The sequence below is a fragment of the Artemia franciscana genome, chromosome 12 (assembly GCF_032884065.1).
Source record: "Artemia franciscana chromosome 12, ASM3288406v1, whole genome shotgun sequence".
NCBI lineage: Eukaryota > Metazoa > Arthropoda > Branchiopoda > Anostraca > Artemiidae > Artemia > Artemia franciscana.
Genome location: NC_088874.1, coordinates 40770182 through 40795388, shown reverse-complemented (window position 1 = coordinate 40795388; position 25207 = coordinate 40770182). Strand labels below are relative to the sequence as shown.

General features: G+C 34.5%; 1 protein-coding gene across 1 annotated transcript; it reads left to right on the top strand.

Annotated features, from left to right (window-relative positions):
- The first annotated feature begins 5327 nt into the window (after nt 1-5327).
- LOC136034130 (NF-kappa-B-repressing factor-like) lies at nt 5328-23265 on the top strand. Its single transcript, XM_065715291.1, has 3 exons — nt 5328-5349; nt 18402-18703; nt 21969-23265. The coding sequence occupies exons 2-3, from the start codon at nt 18596-18598 to the stop codon at nt 23208-23210; spliced, it is 1350 nt and encodes a 449-aa protein (XP_065571363.1). The 5' UTR covers nt 5328-5349; nt 18402-18595; the 3' UTR covers nt 23211-23265.
- The last annotated feature ends 1942 nt before the right edge of the window (nt 23266-25207 follow it).

The window sequence follows — 25207 nt, the reverse complement described above, 5'->3', positions numbered from 1 at the left end:
TAGGAAGGGTCAGAATTAGTGGAATCTTGGGTTAAATTGTTCAGGTAATATATTGGAAAATGTTGTATTCATACTGTAAAAGCAAAATTATCTATAAAAAAGTCCTAAATGATAAGACTTTAGCCTTGTTGAGCTACCCTAAACAGAGGATAAAATTCTAGTTTGACTTCTTTTTGTTTTGATTTGGAATTCTACTAGCCTACCAGGCTATAGATTAAATTTCCAGTCAAATTCCAGTTTAGCTACTTTTTGCTATCTTTGATTGGGGTTATGCTAGGTGAATGAAACTTTCAGTGATTAATCCATAGCTAAAAACATACTCTGAGAAGCTATTGCTAAGCTTATGTGATAACCCTCTTCTGTTTTTAAATCTTGGAATTTTGAGTATTGGACTGGTCTGTAACTATTAAAATTTTGGTAAAGTAACATCTTACCTTAATTTTCAGCTAGCAGTTTCTGTTTCTCTGGTTTTAGCTCTGAAAATGCAATTCTTGTTATTTGAGTAGAATTTTAAGCCATATCAGTGTTTTGTATTTAAATATAGCTAAATGTATATCCTGAAAGTTTCCTCATTTTCCTAACCTAAACCTTTTTCAAGATAATACAAATTTATATAAAATAGAATTTTACCAAACAGAAGTTTAACCTAATAATTTGTAATAACATATTGTTCAGGCTAGCCTTTGCAATCCCTACAAATTTTGGCTCTTCACAATAAAGCACTATTACAGGCTTAGCCTAACAAAAGAAAGTAGCAAACTGCTTAATCTTAATAAAAAAAAATCCAAAGGACTTTATATTTCTTCAATACAAAATGTATATTAATTTTTGTTTTCAGTAGAATACTAGTTAAGTATAAACCAGCAAATGTTTAAGAATTTTTTGAGGGGGGACAGCTGCCTAAAATTAACAAAATATTTCTGATAAGCACAAAAATGTAACAAATTAAGCTAAACTAGGCAAATAGTTTTTTTCTCACTGAACAGTTACCATAACACATAATGTGTTGTAAGATTTTTGCAGTACTTGTGCATTATAGCCACCACATTCAAGTTCTATTGAGAAGTTTAGTTTGGCTAATGTTAATGACATAAAATAAAATATGATGAATATATAAAACTTTATCAACAAAATTATGAAAACTACAACAAAGAATCCTGGAATTTGTAAATCAGCATCATATCTAAATATACTGTATCTTACATTGTGATAGATTGTTTTAACGCCCTACTGTACAGGGGTAAATATTTAAATTATGTATCATAGGCAATTATCTGAAGAGTAATCTATTAAAAGTCTCTTGAGCTAACTAGGGAAGTTTTTTCTTTCTTTTTTACTTGCTTTAGCCTGTATCCAGTTCCTGATTGCCATATAAATTCCATATTCATAGTTAAATAACATAAGCCTTTGTATATAGACTATACCTTGTTGCTAATTTTTCTGGGCATAGAATGTTTGATTTGGTAAAGCCCTAGAGAAGGACCTGAAGAGAAAGAAACATAATAAAAAAAAAAAATTCATGCTTCATAATTTTTAGAATAATAGCTGGTAACACATTTTATATTCAACCTTGCTCTACTTTACCCCTCAATCCTCCCAATATAAAAATGTATTGCTGAAATTTCCTATTTTCCATTTGTTTTGTCAATCTGTCTCTCTAACTTCATCCCATGTAGCTGTAAATTAAACAAATGTGACAAACAATAAGTAGAAAAACAGGTCACAGGATGTTAAATGCATTGAAAATATGAAATTTGAGCCATATTTCTGCACATTGGGAGGGGGATTCAGATAAAGCATAGCCTAACTTAATGATTTTCTCTTGCTATGTAGGGTAATTGGAAAGTCACTTGTATATCATGCTGTCCTTTTCAGTTTTAGTTGGATAGAAAAAATCCAAAGAAAGTCCCCTTTGAAAAGATAGGAGCCACAAAGTGAGATTGTATTTGTCAAAGCTTGGAGGTTTGTCCCTTCTGTCTGTTTAAACAAAACAGAATCTTAATTGAAGCTTTGTTCATTTCTATCTTAAGGGTGCAACAATTATGATATAAGGTACTTTTCTTTATTCAATTGTCTTCTTTGTTGTCTAAAAGACTTTTTTTTAATCTAGATGTTTCAAAAATTGCTCATTTTTACCAGAAGTTCATTTGACCTACTTTGAAATCCCTGGTCTTAAAATTACATTTGACTTTGTTAAAGCTAGGAGACATAGACCTTGTGTTTGTTTAAAGAAAGTGAATAAACATTAGTAATTTGTATTGCACTAAAGCCCTAGGGCCATCACAATTCCAAACAAAAAAGAAACTTCACTTTAGTATATTCAATATTGTCTAACATAACAGAAACAAAGAAAAAAAAATTACCAAATTTTACTTCTGCACTCTACTGTCAACATGAGACATTGTCCAAAATTTTAAAATCTTGCAAAACATTCATCCCTCATCACATTCACCAGCGATCTCTCATCAAGCCTACACTTCATTTCTCATCTCAATCAATCCTACAAATGCATCAAATAACCCACTCTCTCATTAGTGCTTCCATAGATATGGTCAAAGTAAGAGCCATCTTGCTTTCATTTTATTATATCTAGAGGTTTTCTGTAGCTAAGTCAGTACTTAAATATTTCATACACCTTTGTAAACAACCTTAAGATGGTAAAATAGGTTGGATTATCCAAATTTTTAGTTGCCACAATATATTTCAATCATTATTGTAATATAAAGGGCAGCCAATAGTAAAGGACCTGAATAAATATTTTAAGGTAATTAAAAAGGTTTATTACTCAAAAACTTGATAAAACTAAAAGGGACTTTTTAATGATTGATTACTTTAAAATATCTACATTATACACAACAATAAACCTTTGCTATAAAGGGAAAGTCAGTAAGGCCCAAAAACTATTCAATACTAATTGTGGTTTGAGACAGTTTGCTGAATGTCTAAATGATTTTAGATAGTAATGAAGATAAAATGTGGTCAAACTCAACACCAATATGCAAGTAAGTAAGTATGGCAGCACTGACACATCAAGGTCTAAACTGGCAGTGCTAATTTCCACTTTGTGACCCTTTGGCCAAGAATTGCCATTAAGGGCTGGGGGCCAGAAATCTTGTGCTTTTGTACACCCTCCCTGCTTACCTTTTGCATATTTCTCCATTTGCCTATTTAGAGCTGGTTTAGATCTGTCTAACATCACTGGCCCCCATTTAAAACAAATAAACAGGCAATACTAGGAATCAAACCTGTACCCCATGGACAAAGGATTTCTTACTAAGAGTGCTTTCCACTTAGCCAAGAACATTATTACAACCAGAGTAGAACAACTATTAAAAAAAATATTGAAAAAAAACAAGATGGATTTACAGCCATTTTCACTAATTTTCAATACACATTGTATTTTACTTAGACAAGTTATTGTAAGGCAGGTGTCAACAAAGCTCCAGCAGGGATTGCTTTACTTAAGATGCAAACTAGCATGGTGAATACTTAGCTGGTAAAAACCAAATACACTAGCAATGCCAGGAATTAAACCTGTACCCCTTGGACAAAGGATTCCCAAACCAGAGTGCCAACAACTTAGCAAGGAACACAAATGTGACCAGAGAACTATTATTTGAAAAAAGAAATATTGAAAAAAACTCAATTCATGGTTGTTGCTTTTCTCTACTGTCCCATAAACAATATATTTTATTTAGACAAATTAATTTTAAGACAGGTATCAACAAAACTCCATCAGGGATTGTATTTACTTAAGATACAACAAGCAATGTGATTGCATAGCTTTGTGATATTCTAGTCTTAAATAATGATAAAAAAGCAAATTTACATTTGCTATTTCTTTTCCAAACCATTTTAAGCAAAACCATTTGCAACAGCAATATGTCCATGGTTAGATTAGTGTCTATCCAAAATGCTTTACAACAGAAGGGACACATTTCTTGCAAAGCAAATACTCAGCTTTAATGCTATTCTGTGTCATCTCTAAAAAATTAAACTGTATCAGGTGTATTTTGATATAAGATACTTCTAAGACTTTTAGCAAGGGGGCAGGCATTTCTTCACAATTTATACAATGTGTAAAAGAGCACCAGGGGGTGAGATTGAAAAAAAAAACTTTCAGGGATGGGTTTTAAGGCTAAAGTATGTTCTGGGAAGGTCTGCTTACATGGAGTACAAAGAAACTGTTTCACAGCTTTCCTCAATCCACTTTATAAGGTTTTAAAGATATGCAGACATTTCCTAAATTTTGAAAAAAAAAATATTGATATGGCTTAAAATGCTACTCAAATAAAAGGAATTGCATTTTAAGAGCTAAAGCCAGAGTAAAAGAAACTGATAATTAAAAATTAAGGTAAATCTTGTTTTGTCAAAATTTCAATAATATAGGTATAGACCTTTTGAGTAAGCAATTATCTAAGACTTAGAAATCAGAAAAGGGTTGACATAGAAGCCTGACAGTACCTTCCCAAAGTGTTTTTGACCCTGGATTAATTACTGAGTTTCATTCTTGTAACCTATTCCCTTTCCAAGATAATGAAAATTAGCTAAACTAGAATTTTACGTATTTTTTGCTTTGGATTCATTACTGGAAGTTCTGTTTTCCTGACTTAACCCATTTCTAAGATAGCAAACAGTAGCCAAACTAGAGTTTGACCTGAAAATTTATCCATGGCCCTATAGGGTAAGGCTGAAATGTAAAGAGTTCTGACAAAGATGCAACATATCTTGAAGCATCTAGTAAGAATAGTAATTGGATTAACGATGCTTTACAACCACTAGGGTCTTGCTTCATCAAGGTTTTATCTCTGAAGCCAAATTAACAAGCTAAGGTCAAGTCTAGGGCATCAAAAGGATGAAACAAAGATTTCCAAGTATCTACATAAGTTTTCAAAAGCATATTCAAACTCTTGACTTCCTGTATTAAGGCCTATGTGAATCAAATTGCAGGATATAACCCAACATTTATCCAAATAGCCCTAATACGAAAAAAAACAAAATTAAACCTTACTTTTGCGTGGCTAGAATTCTATTTGTCAGCTTCTAATTCTTATTTTATATAGACTTATTTATAGCCTACGAATTCTTCTTTTCGAAATCTACGCCTGAAAAGGTCAACCAATAATTATGACTGGTAGAACCCTACGGTTAAAAACAATGACAGTTCTGGTTAAATTAGAGTTCAACCAGTCAATTGTTTCACGCAAAATCACTTTTCATGACAACCTGGTTTGTCACTGTTTCACGCAAAAACAGCGGTTGAGCTCAACCACACCGAGTGGTTGAGCTCAAACAGTCTCTTTGGTTGACGCGAAAAAAGGCCTTAGGTTAGTTATGTACTAGTCTTTGGTAAGAATGCATAGGTATAGTAATAGCTCTTCTGAACAAACTTTAAGGATAAAAAATAAATAAGATAGTAATTTACAATGATTCCTCAGAAGGAAATGCTTTAAAATTAAGATGATGACTTTTAAAAAAATTGAAAAGATTTAGTTGAGAGAATTTGCTGTAGCCTACTCAGCCATTGCATAATCTGGAACAGATGTATAAAATAAAGTAATCTAAGCATTATAAACTATTTTTTTTAGACACAGACAGAAGGCTCCTAATCTTGAATATTATATGCAATTTTGGGCAAGATTCAAGCTTTTACATAATAAAAAACCCATGTACCTACAAAAAGAGCAAGCTGAAAAAAGCAAATACGCCTATTTTAAGCACATGGCTTTGCAGTCACACTAAACATTGCACAAGTAAAATCTAGACAAGCTATTGTTTCCTATCTGAGAAAGTGTTTAGGTTAAGAAATTGAAAATTTCAGGGATGTATCTCTAGACTAAAGTATGTCCTGGGAAGACTTTTTCTTCTACTAGAGGGCACTGGCCTTTGACAACCTTCAAAAATATTTGTTTTATTAAAGCAAAACCTTGCAAAACAGATTTTCTGCTTAAATGAAGCACAAAAAAAGTATTTTCAGCTTCACAACTCTGTTCAATCCCAATTTATGATTTTCAAAAAAATAGGCTGATATATTTCCTAGATTTACAAAAAAAAAATGAATTGGTATATCTTCAAATTCTATTAAAATAGCAGAAAATGCAATATCAAAATTAAAAAAAGAGAAAAAGAAATGGAAAACAATAAATTAATCTATAATGTTATTTTGTAAAAATTACAATAGGTTCTGAGACTTAGAAATCAGAAGAGTAGTAACTTAGAGATATGTTTCTGGAGTATTTTTTAGGTCCTTCACACATTATTGTGATCAGGGGTCGGCATCTCAGATCTGGCTTTCCTGACATCTTCAGGTTTACAAAGTTCAGTACACTTGTCACTTTCTACATCTGCTTTCTCTTTGTCATGAAAAATGAAGTTTTACAATTTAGGACTTATATGTAAAAAAAATTACCTTTATCCATATGGTCATTTATCTAGGAAAATAACATTATTGCAACATTCATACTTGAAAGATAATTCTGAAAATATATTTAATCCTTCTAATAAGCAGTGTGAGTGGAATAATTGCCAGGGTGTTTTTTATTCATATAGGGCCAACAAAAATGAAACAGTTTATCATTGCATTATAATAAATGAAAGATTAAGAATTATTGCAGACTGAAGTGAAAAAAATTAGCCAATATCACTATCTAAGCAAATTACAATTCTTAGGGCTTGCTTTAGCCTTTGACTACTAGTGGACTTTCCTCCCACCCTGAAGGCAGCTTTTGGATCTTGACTTGTACAGGCTTGGTTCTGTTGCTGCTTTCACCAGGGCTGTCATGTATTGGGGCTAATATATTTGTTTGGTCAACTAAAGACTACAAAAATACTCACATGTCTTCTGTGGAAGGGTGTGCAAAAGCACAGGATGGCTGGCCCCCTACCCCCCATTGCACTTCCTGGCTGAAGGGCCAAGAAATGGAGATCAGCACCGCCGGTATGGACTGTAAAGTCTAATGCCATATCCTTTACCTTACCTTTACCATGTCTTCTGTCAAACTTTTAAGCTTGGTTGGTAAATGTGGTTTCTACTGACTTATGCGATTTTGCAGATGGTACCACAATTTTCCATTTGGTTAAATAAAGAGCATTAAAATAGTGACATAATATGTACTAAATCCTAAGCCTTGGTTTGTAAATGCAGTTTTTTTACCAACTCATCCAGTGATTTTACATATTGTATATGAAACATACATTATGCTAATTACTGACAAAAAAAGTCAGTAAAAATGAAAAGCCAGTCATTAAAATATCCCCCCCACAAAAAATATTTTGGCTAGTAGCAGCCCTGGCTGTAAATATCTTCTACTATTGTGGCATGTTTAGGAAGATTCAGAGCTGCATTTTCCAAATATGTGCTTGTCAAGTAATGATGCTTATCTTTTCCAAAAAAGCATTAGTTGTCTTCATGTGTCATCTATTATCTGATTTAACAATAAACAAGCAAGGTGTTTGTTCATTTTGATTCAAAAGGGTGCCAGTGTGAGGTTTTGTTCAGTTTAAACTAAACCTTGTCTCCTTATGAGAGATTTTCCAACTGTCTGGAGGATCTAATTCTACTATACCAATTGCCTGGGTACAATTATGATCTTCCTTGGGCATGTGTTGAGAGTTTTTGCTCCATGCTTTTTGGGATTAGTTTCTACTTCTGTTTTGGTACCAAAGATCAAAGTTTCTGTATTCCAGAAGAGCAAAGTTGAGATCTGCCTTGTGTCTAGTGCCTTAGTCATCAGTCTCTCAATAAACTGGACAGATTTTTTCATTTGACTGAGCATAGTGTGGAGTGGATTTCCTGATCTTTGGTAAATGTCTAAAACTTTGTCGTACTAAAACTGTGGGCACTTGTTTAGTCACTGGGGCACCATGTCTAGAAAATTATGTTTTTAGTTTTCAGGAAAAAATGTGTTTTAGTTTGTCTAAAAACTGTGTTCTAAGTTCTGCTATCACCACATGAGAAGAAGTTACAGGCAGGAAATCATCTTTATTAAAGTGACTGCAGTGGTGTCTTGTCCTTAGACTTTGAACAGGTCTGCTCCCACCTGTTCAAAAGGAAATGATGGAATTCAGTATGAAAGCATTGGCTCATTTGTCTAGTTGGGCTTATGTTTTGTGGATACCACACGGTTGAGTATCACGTTTCTACATTCTTAAGAATACTTGGCTAAAATATGACTGTTTGGGCTCACTCTTTTATCTTTGCAATGCTAAGACAGGAGTCATGCAACTGCTTGATGGCTTCACCCCTTAGGATCCTGGGAATGGTATCCTATCACCTTTGAGCAATATGCCAGGGCTACTAAATCATCCTGCTAATTCTAATATAACACTAATACAGATGGGCAGTCTTCCCAATTTTTTGTGACCTTATCTGCCAAGATTTGTATTTCCTTGTCTCTTTTTGCATGCTATTTAGTTTACTTTCTTTGATAGGCGTTTATCTAAAAAAAGGAAATCACTGCAAGCTCAGGTTATTCTTTGGCTTTATGTGCATTTTGTGCTTTAATTGCAGCCTAGACAGTGCATCTGATACTGGGATCTCATCACACAGGCATCAAGTGGTTTGCACTACATCAATATTACTTCTAACAAGCATCATAGGCTGGGTGTAAAATGTTGGAGCTGATTTAGTACTGCTATATGGTTTGGAATCTCTGCTCTGTCATAAAGTCCTTCCCCTCTCCCTATCCCCAATAAGGGAAATATTCCCTGCTTGACCCCATAGTTTCATTAGGGTAGACTGTACACAACTTTGCTTACCCAGAACCATGGCTTCAAACGAAGCTGCAGGGTGACTTGAGGAGTAGGGCCCCTTGAGGAAATTTTAGCTTAGTAAACAACACAGAATTTGCACTGGATTTCGATTGATATATCATTTTCTTTGTTTCATCTGTTTTGCTGTGCTGAAAAAAACTTTTCCTAGCTAAGTTATTTATAATGACTTACCTTGCCATGGTGATGTAATATTTGCAGTCATGAATATGAAATAAGGCAGAGATAATAAGAATAAGATTGATAGCATAGGATTTGATATATGTTACTAAAACTGCTCAAGATTGCATCAAGTCTTCAATCATACTAAATGTCCCTGTCACTACTTTCTGCCTGATTCTAAGGTGGCTTAATAGCTTTGTATAGACCTGACAACACTAAAAAACAAATATTATGGTAGAATTTTGATGGTAAATTTATGAAGTTTATAACTAAACTTGCTAGGAGTTTCAGGAGCTCAGATCCCAGGGGTAGAAACATAAAAATTGGGGGGGGGGTATAAAAATTATTTTATTGTGGAGGAAGGATGGGGTGATTATGCAGGGAGTAGGGCTCATGATAAATAAGCAATGGTGTGGGAAATACTTTTGAAATGTATTTAATTACACATACAAATTAATCATATCATAAAATAATTAATTAGTAATTGAAAATATATTACCAGGGAAGTAATTTGTATTTAATTAGAAAATATGTACTTAAAATACAAATTATTCAAGCTACAAAATAATTTTTTCTCAAAATATACAATTTATGATGAAAGTTCTTACAAAAGTTTGCTTTCGATAACAAAAGCTTCTCAAACTTCATGTCTCCCAGCTAATTCTGCTTTACAGTTGAAACCAAGCCCTCAACAGAAAAAAAGAAGTTATACTAGAATTGACAGTGGTTTGGAAGTATTGAACTTTTGGAAAACTCTTGCAATGTCCAGTTATTTTTTCAAGGACTTGATTAGATGGTCTTTATTGTCCAAGAACCTCAATAGCTAAACTTTCATTTTATATCCAAAAGAAGAATCTGTGCTTGTCCTTATACCACCACTGTTGAAAGTAAAAAAGTAATCAGAATTGACCAACAACACTGCTACACCCAGCATCACAATCAGTCAACTGATTATCAGCTTTGGCTAGCAAGTCTCCCAGTATCCATTTTCCCTTGAAACCAGGGTGGCTTCCATTAGTTGTTGCTAACTCCTTAAAACTAAGTTCACTTTGCTGCATTGCAAAACTATGTATAATACAAGATCACTTCTGCAAGAGCTTGTGTGTGTTTGATAGATCCATTTTGTTTCATGTCAATCATTTCCTTTCTTAGTGCAATACACATGGGCAACAGCATTCCCAGAAAACAGTCCTTGTTGTCCTGTAGTATGTCAAGTGCCCTGGCAGCAGGCTCAATTACCTTGGCATACTCCTCAAGTCCAATTGCTTTCACCTTCAGTAGGTTCAGTTTGGTTCAAACCTGCCTAATCTTGTCCTGCACTTCAGCAATCCGTTTCATAGCATGATGTTTAGAATCTCACCTAGTTGTGTTTGAAACCATCAGCTGCTTTGACATTAAATTTTGACTTTATTAGAGGTTTTTGAGCTCTGCCTTGTTGCATTTCGCAGTGCTTGACACTTTTCCATTGAATTGTGGTATAGTTTTTTCCAAACAGGAAGTGTGGAAAAAAATTAAATACTTATTTAAATTACTTGATCTAAGTTGTAAATAAATGCGCATTTAAATACTTTGAAAAACAATAAAATACTTATAATTAGTTACTTCCAAAACACTAAATAAGGAAGCTAAGGAAGTTAAGTCTTGCTTTGGCTGGGAAGGTATTAATAATGGAATGCTAGTTGTTCATTATATGATATAAAAGAGCAAGGTATCAACTGTATTAGCTTATGTCCATTTAGAATCAAATGATAAAGCTGGTAGTGACTCAGCTGAAATTTCATTACAGCCACAGGAACAAATAGATAGGATCTTTGGTAGAAATATAGTATTTTTGCTAGTGGGCCTCAATGCACAGATTTGAAGAAACGGTGATAGATTTTTCCTTGCCTAGTTAAGTTCGGCATTGAAAAATAAAATATTAATGGTTATAGACTGCTATATCAATCAAGTTATAACCAACACAGTACTGTTAAAATGGTACTCATGTTATGGTATGACAGCACAGATTATTGTTTTTGTTATTGTAAGCTGAAGACTGGTAGGATCAATACAGGATACTAGAATAATACGAGTGTTTTATTAATTTTTGAAGTTATCTTCAACGTTTAGTAGTGCCTAAAGTTAATCTAATGCTCAAATTTAGAAAAGGTAATTACCTTTCAGGAAATAAAGATGTTGGTAGACATCAATAGAATAATGGAATGCTATTTGCTCATTGTTTGATATAAAAGAGCAAGGTATCAACAGTATTAGTTTATGCCCATTTAGAATCAAATGATAAAGGTGGTAGTGACTCAGCTGAATTTTAATTACAGCCACAGGAACAAATAGATAGGATCTTGGGTAGAAATATGGTATTTTTGCTAGAGGACCTTAATGCACAGATTTGAAGAAATGGGGATAGATTTTTCCTTGTCTAGTTAAGTTTGGCATTGAAAAATAAAACAGTAATGGTTATAGACTGCTTTATCAATCAAGTTATAACCAATGCAGTATTGTTAAAATGGTATTCATGTTATGGTATGACAGCAGAGCTTATTGTTTTTGTTATTGTAAGCTAAAGCCTGGCAGGATCAATACAGGATAATCAACGTAATAGTGCTTAATCTATTTAGAAAAGGTGATTACCTTCCAGGAAATAAAGATGTTGGTAGACCCTAGAAATTCTAGGTAGACTCTTTGATATAAACTCCCAAGAACAGCTGAATACTGAACTACAGAGTCTGGAATTTGAGAATAGATAAGTTAGATAGAATAATTTTAGTGAAGTAGTGTGTGAAGTAGCAGATGAATAAAATAAGAGTCAATAGCTGCATGCTTTTTCCATATGTAAATAGTGATGTAAACTCTTATGAGATAAACTTTCCAAAATGTTGTAAGCATTTTCATTCTTTTCTGCATCATTTCCTTTAACTCTATCACTGTTAAACCCATTCTCAAAATTAATCCCATCTCTCTTCAATTTTTTTTATTATTAATTGTGGCCCCATTCATATCTTTTAACTAGAACTACTTCAGAACGACAACCCCCGCTTGATTTTTTAATATGTCAACACAACAAAATATTTTACTATTATGCTTTCTTGCCTCATCTTCTAGATCTTGAGCAGTTTTATCCATCACCTTCACTTTCTACCTCTTGGATTCATACTTTAATACTTTCTCTTCCTTACATTCCTTTATCTTTCCCTATGATATATCACTTAGATACTTTTTGAATAATTCCCTCCATTTCTCTGCTAGACATAAATCACTGCCATTATATTCTGGAAATCATTTCTAAGACAGCATCTGCTACTTCATAAATTACTTCACTAGAATTATTTTATCCATCTTCTCCATTCTCGAATTACAGACTCTCTAGTTTATCATTCAAATGTTCCTGGGAAGTTTATATCAAATTCTCATCCTAGAGTCTACCAATGTCTTAGCTTCCTGGAAGGTAAGATCTTTTGGTAAATTTTAGCTTTAGATTAACATTAGACACTATTATAGAGTGAAGATAACTTCTAACGTTAATAAAACCATCTTTTTATTCTAGTATGCTATATTTATCCTGCCAGTCTTCATCTAATAATAACAAAAACAATAAGCTTTGCAGTCATACCATCATGTGAGTACCACGTTAACAGTACTGTATTGCTTATAGCTTGATTGGGGGAGCAGTCTATAACTGTTACTATTTTATTTCTCAATACCAAATTTGCCTAACTTAGCACACCTTCTATGTCTGTTTTTTCAAACTTGGTTATTAAATTCCCCTAACAAAAATATCATATTTCTACCGAGGATCATGTCTATTTGTTCCTGTGATTGTAAATACAATTCAGCTGAGTCACTACCACCTTTATCACTTGGTTCTACAGGGTGCATAAACTAATATGACTACTATGTTGCTCTTTTATTTCATGAAATAAACAATTAGTATCCTAGTATTAATACCTTCTCAGCTTAAGCAAGACTTAGCAGCTTCCTTATTTATAATGAGCCCTACTCCCTGCCACATCACCCATCCTTCCTCCCTGCATAAAATAACATCTATGTTATCCAAAATCTTGGAAAATGCTTAGGGTGGAGAGATCAGGATGAAATCTGGTGGGAAAAATAAGTACATGTCCTAGATACGTTAATTACATAACTGGATCGGATTTGCTCTCTTTGAGAGAGTTGGGGGGCACCTAATTCGGTAGTTTGGAAAAAATAGAGGTATTTTTCACTTATGAAAGGGTGATTGGATCTTAATGAACTATAATATTTAGAAGGACCTCGTGTTTCAGAGCTGTTATTTTTAATTCCGACCGGATCCGGTGACACTGGGTGGATCCGGAGGGGGAAACTGGAAATTGTGGGAAACGTTTAGAGTTTTAAAGATCAGGATGAAACTTGGTTGGAAGAATAAGCACATGCCCTAGATATGTTATTGACGTAACCGACCGGATCCGCTCTCCTTGGGGTAGTCGGGGAGGATTTACTAGTTTGGGTACTTCCAGATAAGCTAGGACAATGGAAGTTGGCAGGCATATCAGGGACCAGGCTAGATTAAATTAGAAATAGTCTTTTTCTCGATTCGACTGTCTAGGGGGGGGGGAGCAAACAAGATAGTTGAGAAGAATTTTATTTGTTGACGAAACGAATGATTGTTCTTCTTAAATATGGCTTGTGATCTTGAGGGTATGATTCTCGCTTAGGGTATGAGAGTTCTCAGGTTTGAATCTCGGACCACCCCAATTTTTACATTAAGAAGATCCGAAACTAGATACGTGATCAATATAGCGATCGTTGGAAGCTGGCAGGCACATCAGGGACCCAGCTAGATAAAATTAGAAATAGTCGCTTCCCTGATTTGACCATCTGGAGGGAGTGGAAGGACGGTTAATTCGGAAAAATGAGGTATTTTTAACGTACGTATGGGTTATCAGATCTTAATGAAACTTGATATTTAGAGGAACCTCGTGTCTCAGAGCACTTATTTTAAGTCCCGACCGGATGCCGTGACATTGGGTGGAGTTGGAGGGGAAAACCAGAAATCTCGGAAAACGCTTAGAGTCAAAAGATCGTAATGAAACTCAGTGAGAAGAAGCTCTTGACTCTTGGCTCTTCCGACCTCGTCACAAGTGACGCTCTGGCTCTTTTTTTTTTAAATGGGTTACGTTCAAACTTACAATTTACTTATTATTCAAATCATTGAAAGAATGATCATCTCTGGAAAATTAGTTTTCACAAACCAGTGGAGGACAGGGACTAATATATCTTCTCAAGTCTGCACGAAGCTTCTAGACCAGCTTAGAATCAGGTGAAAAGTAGTCCCAGGGACCTTTACTATGATTAGAGACTTGGTGCAATTTTCAGCACTTGGCAATGCACTATATACATGCCAGTGTTTCTTTTTCTATTGAAACATCAGGATTAAAAAGAGCTTGGAGATAATGCAAGACTCAAAAGACTAGCTGTCTGTAAACTTTAAAGAAGCTAATGTAAGATCACAATTTGTCTAGAAAGCTCAGTCAAAAAGGAATAATTTAAATGGACTGAAAACATTTACTTGCTTGGACGAAGCCTTTTTAGAGCTAGAACTACCAGTCATCAATGGTTGTTTAATGGTTTTGGTAACAACTTGATACCTTGGCAACAATTGATTGCAATTTCGAAACACTGAAGAAAAATCGTAAACTGGACGTAAACAGGAGAAACCAAAACCATGAATATGAAACATAATTGAAAACCATATTTTAGGAAATACAGATAATAAAACTAACTTTTTTCTTTTATTTGCCTCTTCGCTCAGTATTAGTCTCTCTGGATATCTTTAATTTTTATGGCACTCGGTATTTACCAAGTGACATATACAAATCGCAAATTCTGTTGGTGTGCCTGGTAGTCTTGGTTTTGCTAGTTTAGGCACTTCCAGATAAGCAAGGACGATGAAATTTGGCAGGCGTATCAGGGACCAGACCAGATTAAATTAGAAATAGTCATTTCCCCGATTCGACCATCTGGGGGAGGGGAGTGGGGTATGGTCAATTTGGAAAAATAGAAAGAATGAGGTATTTTTAACTTACGAACAGGTTATCTGGTCTTAATGAAATTTGATATTTAGAAAGGTATCGTGTGTCAGAGCTCTTTTTTAAATCCCGACCGGATTCGGCTACATTGGGAGAGTTGGAGGGTGAAACCTAAAATATTGGAAAACGCTTAAAGTGGAGGGGTCGGGATGAAACTTGGTAAGAAAATAAGCACAAGTTCTAGATACGTGATTGATATAATCGGAATGGATCCGCTGTTTTTGGGGGAGTTGGGGGTAGGGTTAATTTTGAAAAATAAAAAATGAGGTATTTTTAACCTACGAAGCAGTGATTGGATCTTAATGAAATTTCATATTTAGAATGACCTCGTAACTCAGATCTCCTATTTTAAATCCCAACCGAATCCAACGTCATTGGGGGAAGTTGGGGGGGGTGGAAATCTTAGAAAAGGCTTAGAATGGAGAGATCAGGATGAAATTTGGTGGGAAGAATAATCACAAGTCCAAGATACGTGACTGATATAACCGAACTGGATCTGCTCTCTTTGGGGGGGGGGGGTAATTCAGAAAATTAGATAAATTAAGGTATTTGTAACTTGCGAGTGGAAGATCATATTTTAATGAAATTTGATATTTAGAAGAATCTAGTGCTTCAGACCTCTTATCTTAAATCCTGACCAGATACGGTGACATTGGGACAGTTGGAGGGGGAAACCGGAAACCTTACAAAACATGAAAATTGAGGTATCTTTATCTTACGAATGGGTGATCAGATCTTAATGAAACTTGATATATAGAAAGTTTTTATGTCTTAGATGCTCCATTTTCAGTTGGAATCGGATCCGGGGACACAGGGGGTTGGAGGCAGAAACAGAAATCTTGGAAACTGGAAATCTTGGAAAACGCTTAAAGTGCATAGATCTGGATGAAACTTGATGGGAAGAATAAGCACAAGTTCTAGATACGTGATTGGTAATTAGAACGGATCCGCTCTCTTTGGGGAAGTTGGGGGGGGGGTTAATTTGAAAAAATTAGAAAATTGAGGTATTTTTAGCTTAAGGACAGGTGACCGAATCTTAATCAAATTTCATATTTAGAAGGAAATCATTTCTCAGAGATCCTATTTTAAATCACGAACAGATGTGGTACTATTGGGGGGAGTTGGAGGTGAAAACTGGAAATCTTGGAAAACGCTCAGCGTGGATAGATCAGGATGAAACTTGGTGGGTAGGATAAGCAAATGTCGTAGATACGCAATTGACGCTACTGGACTGGATATGCTCTCTGTGGGGGATTAAGGGGGGGGGGTCCAGTGCTTTGGCGAGTTTGGTGCTCCCGGACGTGCTAGAACGATTAAAATTGATAGGCGTGTCAGGAACCTGCACAAATTGACTTGATAAAGTCGTTTTTACCAATTCATCCATCTGGGGGGCTGAAAGGAGAGGAAAAACTAGAAAAAAATGAAGTATTTTTAACTTACGATTAGGTGATCGAATCTTAATGAATTTTGATACTTAGAAGGACCTCGTGTCTCAGAGCTCTCTTTTTAAATTCCGGCCGGCATTAAGCCTCTGATTTTCCTTTTAAATCAGCTTATTTATTCTTAGAACTTTACTAGAGATCATGCCATATGAGCCCTTGGCTCTTCCGACCTCGTCACAAGTGCCATATGAGTTCTTAGCTGTTGTTTAATATGGAGCCTGTCAATCCCATAATTCTTGGTAACAAACTCTAAGTAAGGAGTAACTAGGTCCAATAGAATCCAAAACTCCTAGAAACGGAATTTTGACATCAATAAATGCATAAAAAGACTTGGATTTGAGTGGTGATTCCAAATATATAAAACTTGTTTAATTTTTTTCCTTACAGATCAAAAGCTATAAGCTTGAAAAATATGTTTCATTTTTTAAAAATAGGAGAAATCCCCAAGAATTCAAGGAATCTTAATGAAAATTAAACGATCAGATTCAGCATATCAGAGAAACCAACTGCAGAGGTTTATAATTCCAATCTGCAAAAATGTAGAATTTTGTTGTTTTTTTTTCCGGAAGAAAGATTGCTGGTGCGTGCTAATTCATTCGTTTTTTTTCCGGGAAGGATCGTACCTAACAATGGTCCTAAAACATCGGGAGAGGGCTCATTCCAATGGAAATTAAATAATCTACCACCTGTCTTAAGTAAACAGAAAGAAGGGAGGGCATCTATTCTCCCTCTCATACCTCCTTTTCCCTAAAGTTGCCTGATCAAAATTTGTAGGTGGCCAATTTTTGAGTATAGTTGAAAATATTAATAACTACGTCTTTGGGGATACCGTTGACCCCTCCCCCAAGGTGAAAAGACTGTAATTTATGAAAAATTTCAATTTTTTATGTATAGTATTTATAATTGGGAAGCCCACAGACTATTTTTAAGAGAGGGAGGATTTTCTGCCGTGGGCATTTTCCAAGGCAAGAATCCTCCATGGAGAAGAAAATTTCCAGGGGTGAACTTTCCAGAGGGAGTTTGTCATAATTAATCAAAAAAAACTTTTTATCCGTCTTACTTTCACTTTGCTGTCTCTATTTTTCATGTTGAGATGTCTGGAAAATTGTCTGGGGCAATTTGCAGCAGGGTTTGAATTGTCTGGAGGATTTTCCGATAAGGAGGGGGATTTTCCATGGGTGAATTTTGAGAAATCAAGTTTTCACTGGATGGGGAGGGAGGAATTATCAGGGAAAAATTCCATGATGTGGGATTTCTGAGCACTATATAAAAAACGATCAGAAACTAGAATAAAAAACAATTTTGTTTCAATTGAAAGTAAAGAACAAGATTAAAGGTTAAAAGAGGAGAAAAATTACATTGTGTATTATGAGGATGCCCCATCCTCAGTACTGCACCCTGCTCTTCACGCTAGTTTGACTTTTTGTTCCAATTACTTTAGAATGACTCCTGAAACATATGGACTGTTTGAATAGAATCAGAAGTTGTTCTTTTTTTTTTAGTAGGACAAAAAAGCAAGGAATCAACAAAAATCTACTAAATTTCTAGGAAAGATGTAATTTTGCGAAAAGTCGTGGGCCTAATTCCTTAAATGGGTGTAATGACAGTTCTAGATAAAAGGTTTCTGTTACATATAATATCTTGATATAAAAAAAAACTTTTTTTACAGCTCGTCCTTGTTCTGTATTTTGTTATTTTAATTTTTGCATTTTGTTCTGTTTTATAGGAGGTTAAAATAAAGTATTGTTACTTGTATTAGTTGTGTGTATGTTTTCGATAAATTAGTAAAACATAGCATTATTTTTAAATTGAGTTGGCTAAAGCATGAAAACTGTCTGATGATTGGTTTGGGTTATATGAACAACCTCAAAATCATGTGTATTACCAAAATTGTCTAGTATAAATAAAATGATTCATTGTTCTTTTTTCAACTACCATGTGTAATTAAAACTGATCATCTGTCTAGAAGCTGCAATGGTCAAAACTAGAGAAATTTTACCGCCCAAAGATGAAGAAATAGAGAAGATATTTAAAAAGTTATTGAAGGAATCAAAAAAGAAAAATAAAGTCAAGATACAGAAAAAGGAACACAAAGGAGGCGTTTCGCCACGTCAGTAGGAATTGTTGCCATGTCTGGATGAACAAATAGAAGACAAAGAAATGTTTCCACATTCCCAGGAAATAGTAGAAAGGTACCCAGATCAAGATAAAGAAATTCAGAAGACTAAATCAAAACAGATAAAGAAGGAAAGGGCTCAAAAAGAAGAGGTAGTATTTGTTTTGCTTTTTGTTTTTTTATTTATTAAAGAAAAACTGTTTTTTTCAACTGAAAGTAAGAAGCAACATAAAAACTTAAAACAAGCAGAAATTGCTCTGTATATGACCCCTCCTCTATAAGGTGATCTTCATGCTGAATTTTTTTTGTCCTTCATTTAAAAAACTTTATTATATTTAAACGGTCCTTATTTTTCAGGAGTCGATCTTAAAGAATTAGGACAAAAAGTCAAACTAGAGTAAAGAGCAAGGTACTGAGGAGAGGATATCCCCCTCAGATACGGAGTAATTCCTGTTCTTTCCAACTTTCAATGTTGTTCTTTGCTTTTATTTGAGAAAAAAATAGTTTTTACTTCAATTTCTGATCATTTCTCAAATCATGCCCCAAAAACTTCATCATGGACCTCAAAGACCTCAAAAAAAAATCATGGAATATTTTCTGGAAATTTCCTCCCCATCCTGTGCTAAGTTTTTCTTGCATAAATTCTCCTATGAAAATTTTCCCTCCCCATCGAAAAATCCTCTAAACAATTCCGACTCTTCCATAAATTTGCCCCAGACAATTTCTCAGATGTCTAAACATGTAAAATTTTGAGCCAACAAAGAGAAAGTAAGACAAGTAAACAGTTTTTTTGGAGTAATTATGGCAAACTCTCCCTGTGTAAAATTTTCCTTGGAAAGTTCACCCCTGGAAACTTCTCTCTCTATTGAAGATTCTTGCCTTGGAAAATCTCCCCTCTATTAAAAAAAAAGTCTGTGGGCTTCCCATAACAAATACTATATATACATATATATATATATATATATATATATATATATATATATTATATATATATATATATATATATATATATATATATATATATATATATATATATATATATATAAATATATATATATATATAAATATATATATATATATATATATATATATATATATAATATATATACATATATATATATATAAATAATGGACAAGTTCCATAGCTTGCAGCTATTTCCCCTGTGGATGGTGGGGGGGGGGGGTAAATGTCATCCCCAAGGCATAGCTATTAAAATTTTCAACTATGTTGAACAAAATGGCCACCTTAAAATTTTGATCCGATGACTTTTGGAAAAAAGGGGCGTAAGAAGCGGCCTAGACGCCCTCCTATCTTTTTGGCTACTTAAAAAAGGTACTAGAACTTTTGTTTTTTATTGGAATGAGCCCTCTCCCGATATTTTAGGACTATTGTTTTACAATTACTCCAGGAAAAAACATGTATTAGTGATCTTTTTTCTAGTTAAAAATTCCAAAATTCTACATTTTTGTAGATTGGAGCTGGAAACCTCTGCAAAAGGTTTCCTTGATATACTGAATCTGGTGGTGCAATCTTCATCGAGATTTCTTGGCTCCTTGGGGATTTTCGCCTGTTTTTTGAAGACGAGGCAATTTTTAAGGCTTGTGCTTTTTAATGTGTAACAATAAACTTATCGAATATCATATATGTGGAATCAGCATACAAATCCAATTCTTTTCATGCATCTATTGGTATCAAAATTTAGATTTTCTGAGTTTTGGATATTATTGGGCCTAATTCCGCCTTACTTACAGTTCTTTATCTAGAACTGTGGGATTGGCCGTATATGTATTAAAAAACGAAAGATCTCCAGGGAAATGAATGCTGAGCCAAAAAGGGGAAAAAATGTCAAATTTACTACCTGTTTTTTTGAGAATATTGTTTTCAATTGTGTTTCATATTAATGTGTTTGTGTTGTTTTCTCTCTAAAGTTTTACAGATTGATAGAGTTTATGATTTATTTCAGTGTTTCGAAATTGCATCAAATCAATCGTTGTCATGGTATCAAGTTGTTACCATAAATATTAGACAACCGTTGATGACGGGTAGTTCTAGCTCTAAAGGGGTTTATTCCAAGCAAATAAGCGTTTCCAATTCATTTAGATTATCTATCTTTGACTGAGCTTGTTTGACTAGTTGTGATCTTGCATTTGTTTCTCCAAAGCTTACGGAAAACTAGTCTTTTGAAGCTTCCATTATCTGCACACTTACCACTTCCTTAATTCTGACATGTGTAATACTATAATCATTCCCCATTGTAGTTATGATAGCCTTTTTGGCTAAGTGGTGAGTGCACTTGGTTTAGAATTCTTTGTCCAAGGGATACGAGTTCGATCCCTGGCGTGGCCAGCTATTTGGTTTGGGACGGGGGTCAGTTGCGTTACTTTATAAGCTCAGCCATAGTCGACCAAGTTCTAATGGGTAACTGGAGAAATCTGGGGAAGGTAAGCAAGAAGAGTTTCCAAAAGCATAGGATGGCTGGTCCCCAACCCCCCATTGTGCTTCCTGGCTGAAGGGGCACGAAACGGAGATCAGTACCGCCTGTTTGGACCTTAAGGTTCTATTGCCGTCATACTTACTTACTTTACTTACATTGTAGTTATCTCTTGGCAGGGTTGAGACCCTTGTCCCAAAGCTTTATTTATTTATTTAATCTTGTTTGGTGTGGACGAAAAGTTTTGCTTAGGCTCCTGAGGGTGAGGGGGGAGGAATGGTCAGTCCACGTCCGCCCAAGCTGGGTGGGAGCCATCTATCCTGGGTTCTTGCTTTAAAGTTCGACCTTACTTTCCTATGTTTAATTTCCACTCGGCTTAGCTACCTATATTGCCTCGTTCCAAAAAATACTAAAACATATGTTAATATCTAGTGGAACATATGGATCAGATTATAATAAAAGTAGTAACTAGTGAAATCTTCTGGCTAATTTTACATGTATTGCCACTCTAACCACCTTAAAAACAAAAATACATTCTGTTAACTTCAAACCTAAATATTTTAGCTATTCTTGTCCCTTTCATATCTTTACATTTGGAGAAACTACTCAGTCACTTGATAAGAAAACCTCTGACTATGAGCATAAACTTGACGATGAGTAAAAGAAAATACTATTCAATCATTGGACCACAAATGTCCAGTTTTCTTTTCGAGTATCTATAATTACCACTGTTACAAGTAAAAGTTTTTAGATGTGCGTTATTGAAGGATGTCTCAGTCTCTTGCCTCAAAATTGTATGAAAATTGGAACGTTCAATATTGACTGCTTAAATTTTTTTTTCACTAATAACATTCGAAAACTGAAACTAATGATTCTTTTGCTCTTCTTTAAAATTTACGTTATCTAGCTGAGGGTTTCTTTCCATCAGCGTAAATGAACTAACACATATCAAGGGCAATTAATATATACTTTATTTTATTTCAAGGCCTTGGACGAAGTACGAAAATTTCGAGATGAGTACGAAACAAGTGAAGAATGGGAGATGTGGCGAAGGTTTTTGATAATGCATTGGGGTGAATATCCAGAAAATGTATTATTGTGCCTATCTCGTGCACTTGTGAACGTTCACTTTCTGGGATTTACCTACCCTGCTGATTTCATGAGAATTTTACAGGATATGGGAGGTGAAATATTGACAGATTTTCAGGCAAAAACTCAAGGACAAATCAAACTGATACTAGCATTTGCTGGAAAAGCAACTGAAGCTAAATTTACTAGATTTAAGCCGAATTGTGAGGGGTCTAATTACAAACATAAACAGCCTATTGTGTGCAATGAATCTTTAGAATATAATATTTTCCCAAAATACTCAGCTCAAATCGATAAACCCTTAAATACTTTGATTGAAATTAATTATTTCCCTGTCGATTCATTGAAAGATTTTGTCATTCTTGAAGTGGAAAAGACAACAAATTTTTCCGAAACAGCAGGTGAAATACTGAGTAGGTCAGCTAAGGCTGGGAAGCTTGAATTACGTTACAATCTTAGTGAAGTTGGGGAAAGGCAAAACTGTGAGATTTTTATAGGGAATTATTCGGAAGTTTTAAGTATTTTCGACAACAGAACTAATCTTCCTGATTTAGCATATGATTATGTATACAGATACTTAAAGAAATATCAGTATACAGTACGATATAAGGTAGATACAACTGAGATTGACGTTTCAAAAGAGGATTTAACAGGGATCCAGGATTTAAAAGAAGATGAAGGAGTTGCAGTGGGTGAAAAACTTCTCCGCTTTATTGGATGGCAGGGGGGTGGATTAGGTAAATATGGACAAGGTATGAAAGCACCAAATAGTGTCGCATCAACTTTGGGTAGAAAGGGCTTAGGTTTTAATGGGGGCCGAGTTCATAAAGCAAATCGAGAAAAACACTTTAGGAAAGATGTTAGAGAATATCTAAAAAAGTATATCAGATCAGGCTCAATTAGCACTATGAAATTTTCATCCGAGTTTACTTCTGAGCAAAGAAAAATTATTCACAAAGTTGCTCAGAAGCTCAATTTAAAGCACAAAAGTTGTGATGAAAAAAACGATAGAATGCTTAAAGTGAACCAGGACATAGCAAATGTGTCGCTTGTGATTGTTGTAGACTCTTGGAAAAATTCAGGTTGTTTGCCTCATCGTGAGGTAATGGTTATCCCTCCTGCACACGGTACGCCATAGTGTTTTTTGTATGAAATCTATGATGTGTTTTGCATTAAAATTAATGTTTGTTTTCTTTGTATGATTTGATAAAAATTGTTACTATCCTTATTTATTTTCATCATAAATGCCCATAACTAAAATTATTAGGTGAGATTACCATGAGTTTTTCCAAGTGTGGTATAGGGCCTTCAAAAGGCGGGTCCTAGCCATAAAGTTTCCGGAAGGATTTCTTTTGGTTAATAAGAGAATCTCTTTTCTTTCCAATATTCTTCAGACTCTAGTCTCTTTCTTTTTCGGAATCTCTCAAGTATCCACTGAAATACCTGCTACCAAAATTTCACGATATACGCTTTTTATAGTATTATTTAATATACTTGTTAATAGTTGGACACAATACAGCTTCACATAGCTCCAGCCTTTTGGAAGGGAAGGGGGAGGGCAAAATCAGAAAAACGTTGGTTTTCGGGTAATTTTTAGGGCAATCCCTCACAAGTGCTTGTAAAAGCAACAAGTGCTTCCAAATCTGTGCTGAAGTATGAGATTTAATTGCCTTGTCAAAAATACGCATAATTAGCGCCCCAAGCACTCAAATTAAATATAATAACTTTCAAGCTTTTACGCACTAACTAGTATCAATTTGTTTTGCTTAATCCAGCCATCTACAACCTAATAAGGTTAGGAGGCAACTTCATTTTATCTTACCGGAAAAAGCAGCTGAGCCCCTCATAAAAGAGCTTTAAAATGGCCGGATGATGATGATGATGATCACTTCTGATAGGCGTTTGTTCCACGTGGCAACTAATTGCCGAATGAAGCCTTCTCATAGGTTTTCCTACGTCTGCTTATAGGATTCACTATGCTTTTTTTTTCTTTTTTCTTTGTATGTGTTTGATGTAAACATTCCTTTAAAAGTTATTTTTAGAACCTGAAAGAACTCTCACATAGGGCCAAAAACAGAAAGGACAGCAATTTCCTATTTTCTAATGTGTGTTTTAACAGATTTAAGATTCCATACGGGGTCGACATCTGAAATGCTAAACTTTTAGCATTGGTGCTTATAATCGTAGCTAAGACCTGGTGTCCAAATATAATAGCATATTACTGAGATGGCTCTTTGAAAAAATAGATTAAAGCTGAGTGTCTTAAATATACAATCAGTCTTCAAGATCTGGCTCCAAACTTTGGTATTCACGATTTAGCAAATACAATTTTCAACTTTTTCTTTATTCGACTTAAAAAATACAAAAACAACATTATGTCCCAACAGAGAGCAGAGCTCGTACGGCTAAGACAGTGCAAAAGCATAGAAAAAACATCAATATCTCATTATAATAGTAATTCCAAAATTTTACACGGCAAAAAAAAAACAAAATGGAAAAAAAAACTCACAAAATAGAAATAACGAGGATAAGTAAAAAATAAACGTCGGGAAGGAGGGGCGTGGGAGGCCATCCCAAACACAGGGACACAAAATCTTCTGTGAAGATCAAATAATTTAACTTTCCATCATCAATGATGAATAATCAAAATTTTAGCCAACAATCTTTGATATTTACTTTTTTAAATTTAGCTGAAATTTTTGGGATGGATCAAACAGAATTTTGTGATTCAGCTTATAATTGTTTGCAAAGAAGGGCATTTGGTACCTAATCGAAAACCTTGACCTTTCAGAACTTACAAATGGAATTCGGTACATCCCAGACCTCCGACAATCCGAACGAGGAAGTAAAATTAACAGAGACTTATCATAGAAATAATTTTTTGAATTTTGGATTTGAAAATACCATATGGAAGTATTTAATACTCGTATATCTTTTAAATCTAACAAATTTAAGGAAAGAAATTAAGTGTTAAGAGTTCTTATTGCCCTATTTTGTTGTACCTGTAAGGGTTTTATATGCTTCCAAAAGGTATTCAGATTTACAACTGAGCAGTAATTCGAATGAGAAGCACTTAGAGAGTGGTTAATTATTTTTAAAATGGAAAATGGAAAAATATTCTTCACACCATCCATC

Excerpts from the sequence above, each read along its gene's own strand:
- LOC136034130 (XM_065715291.1), top strand. The coding sequence starts at position 18,596 with ATGTTTCCACATTCCCAGGAAATAGTAGAAAGGTACCCAGATCAAGAT. Across the intron at positions 18,704-21,968 it reads AAAGGGCTCAAAAAGAAGAG|GCCTTGGACGAAGTACGAAA; the intron begins GTAGTATTTGTT and ends TTTTATTTCAAG.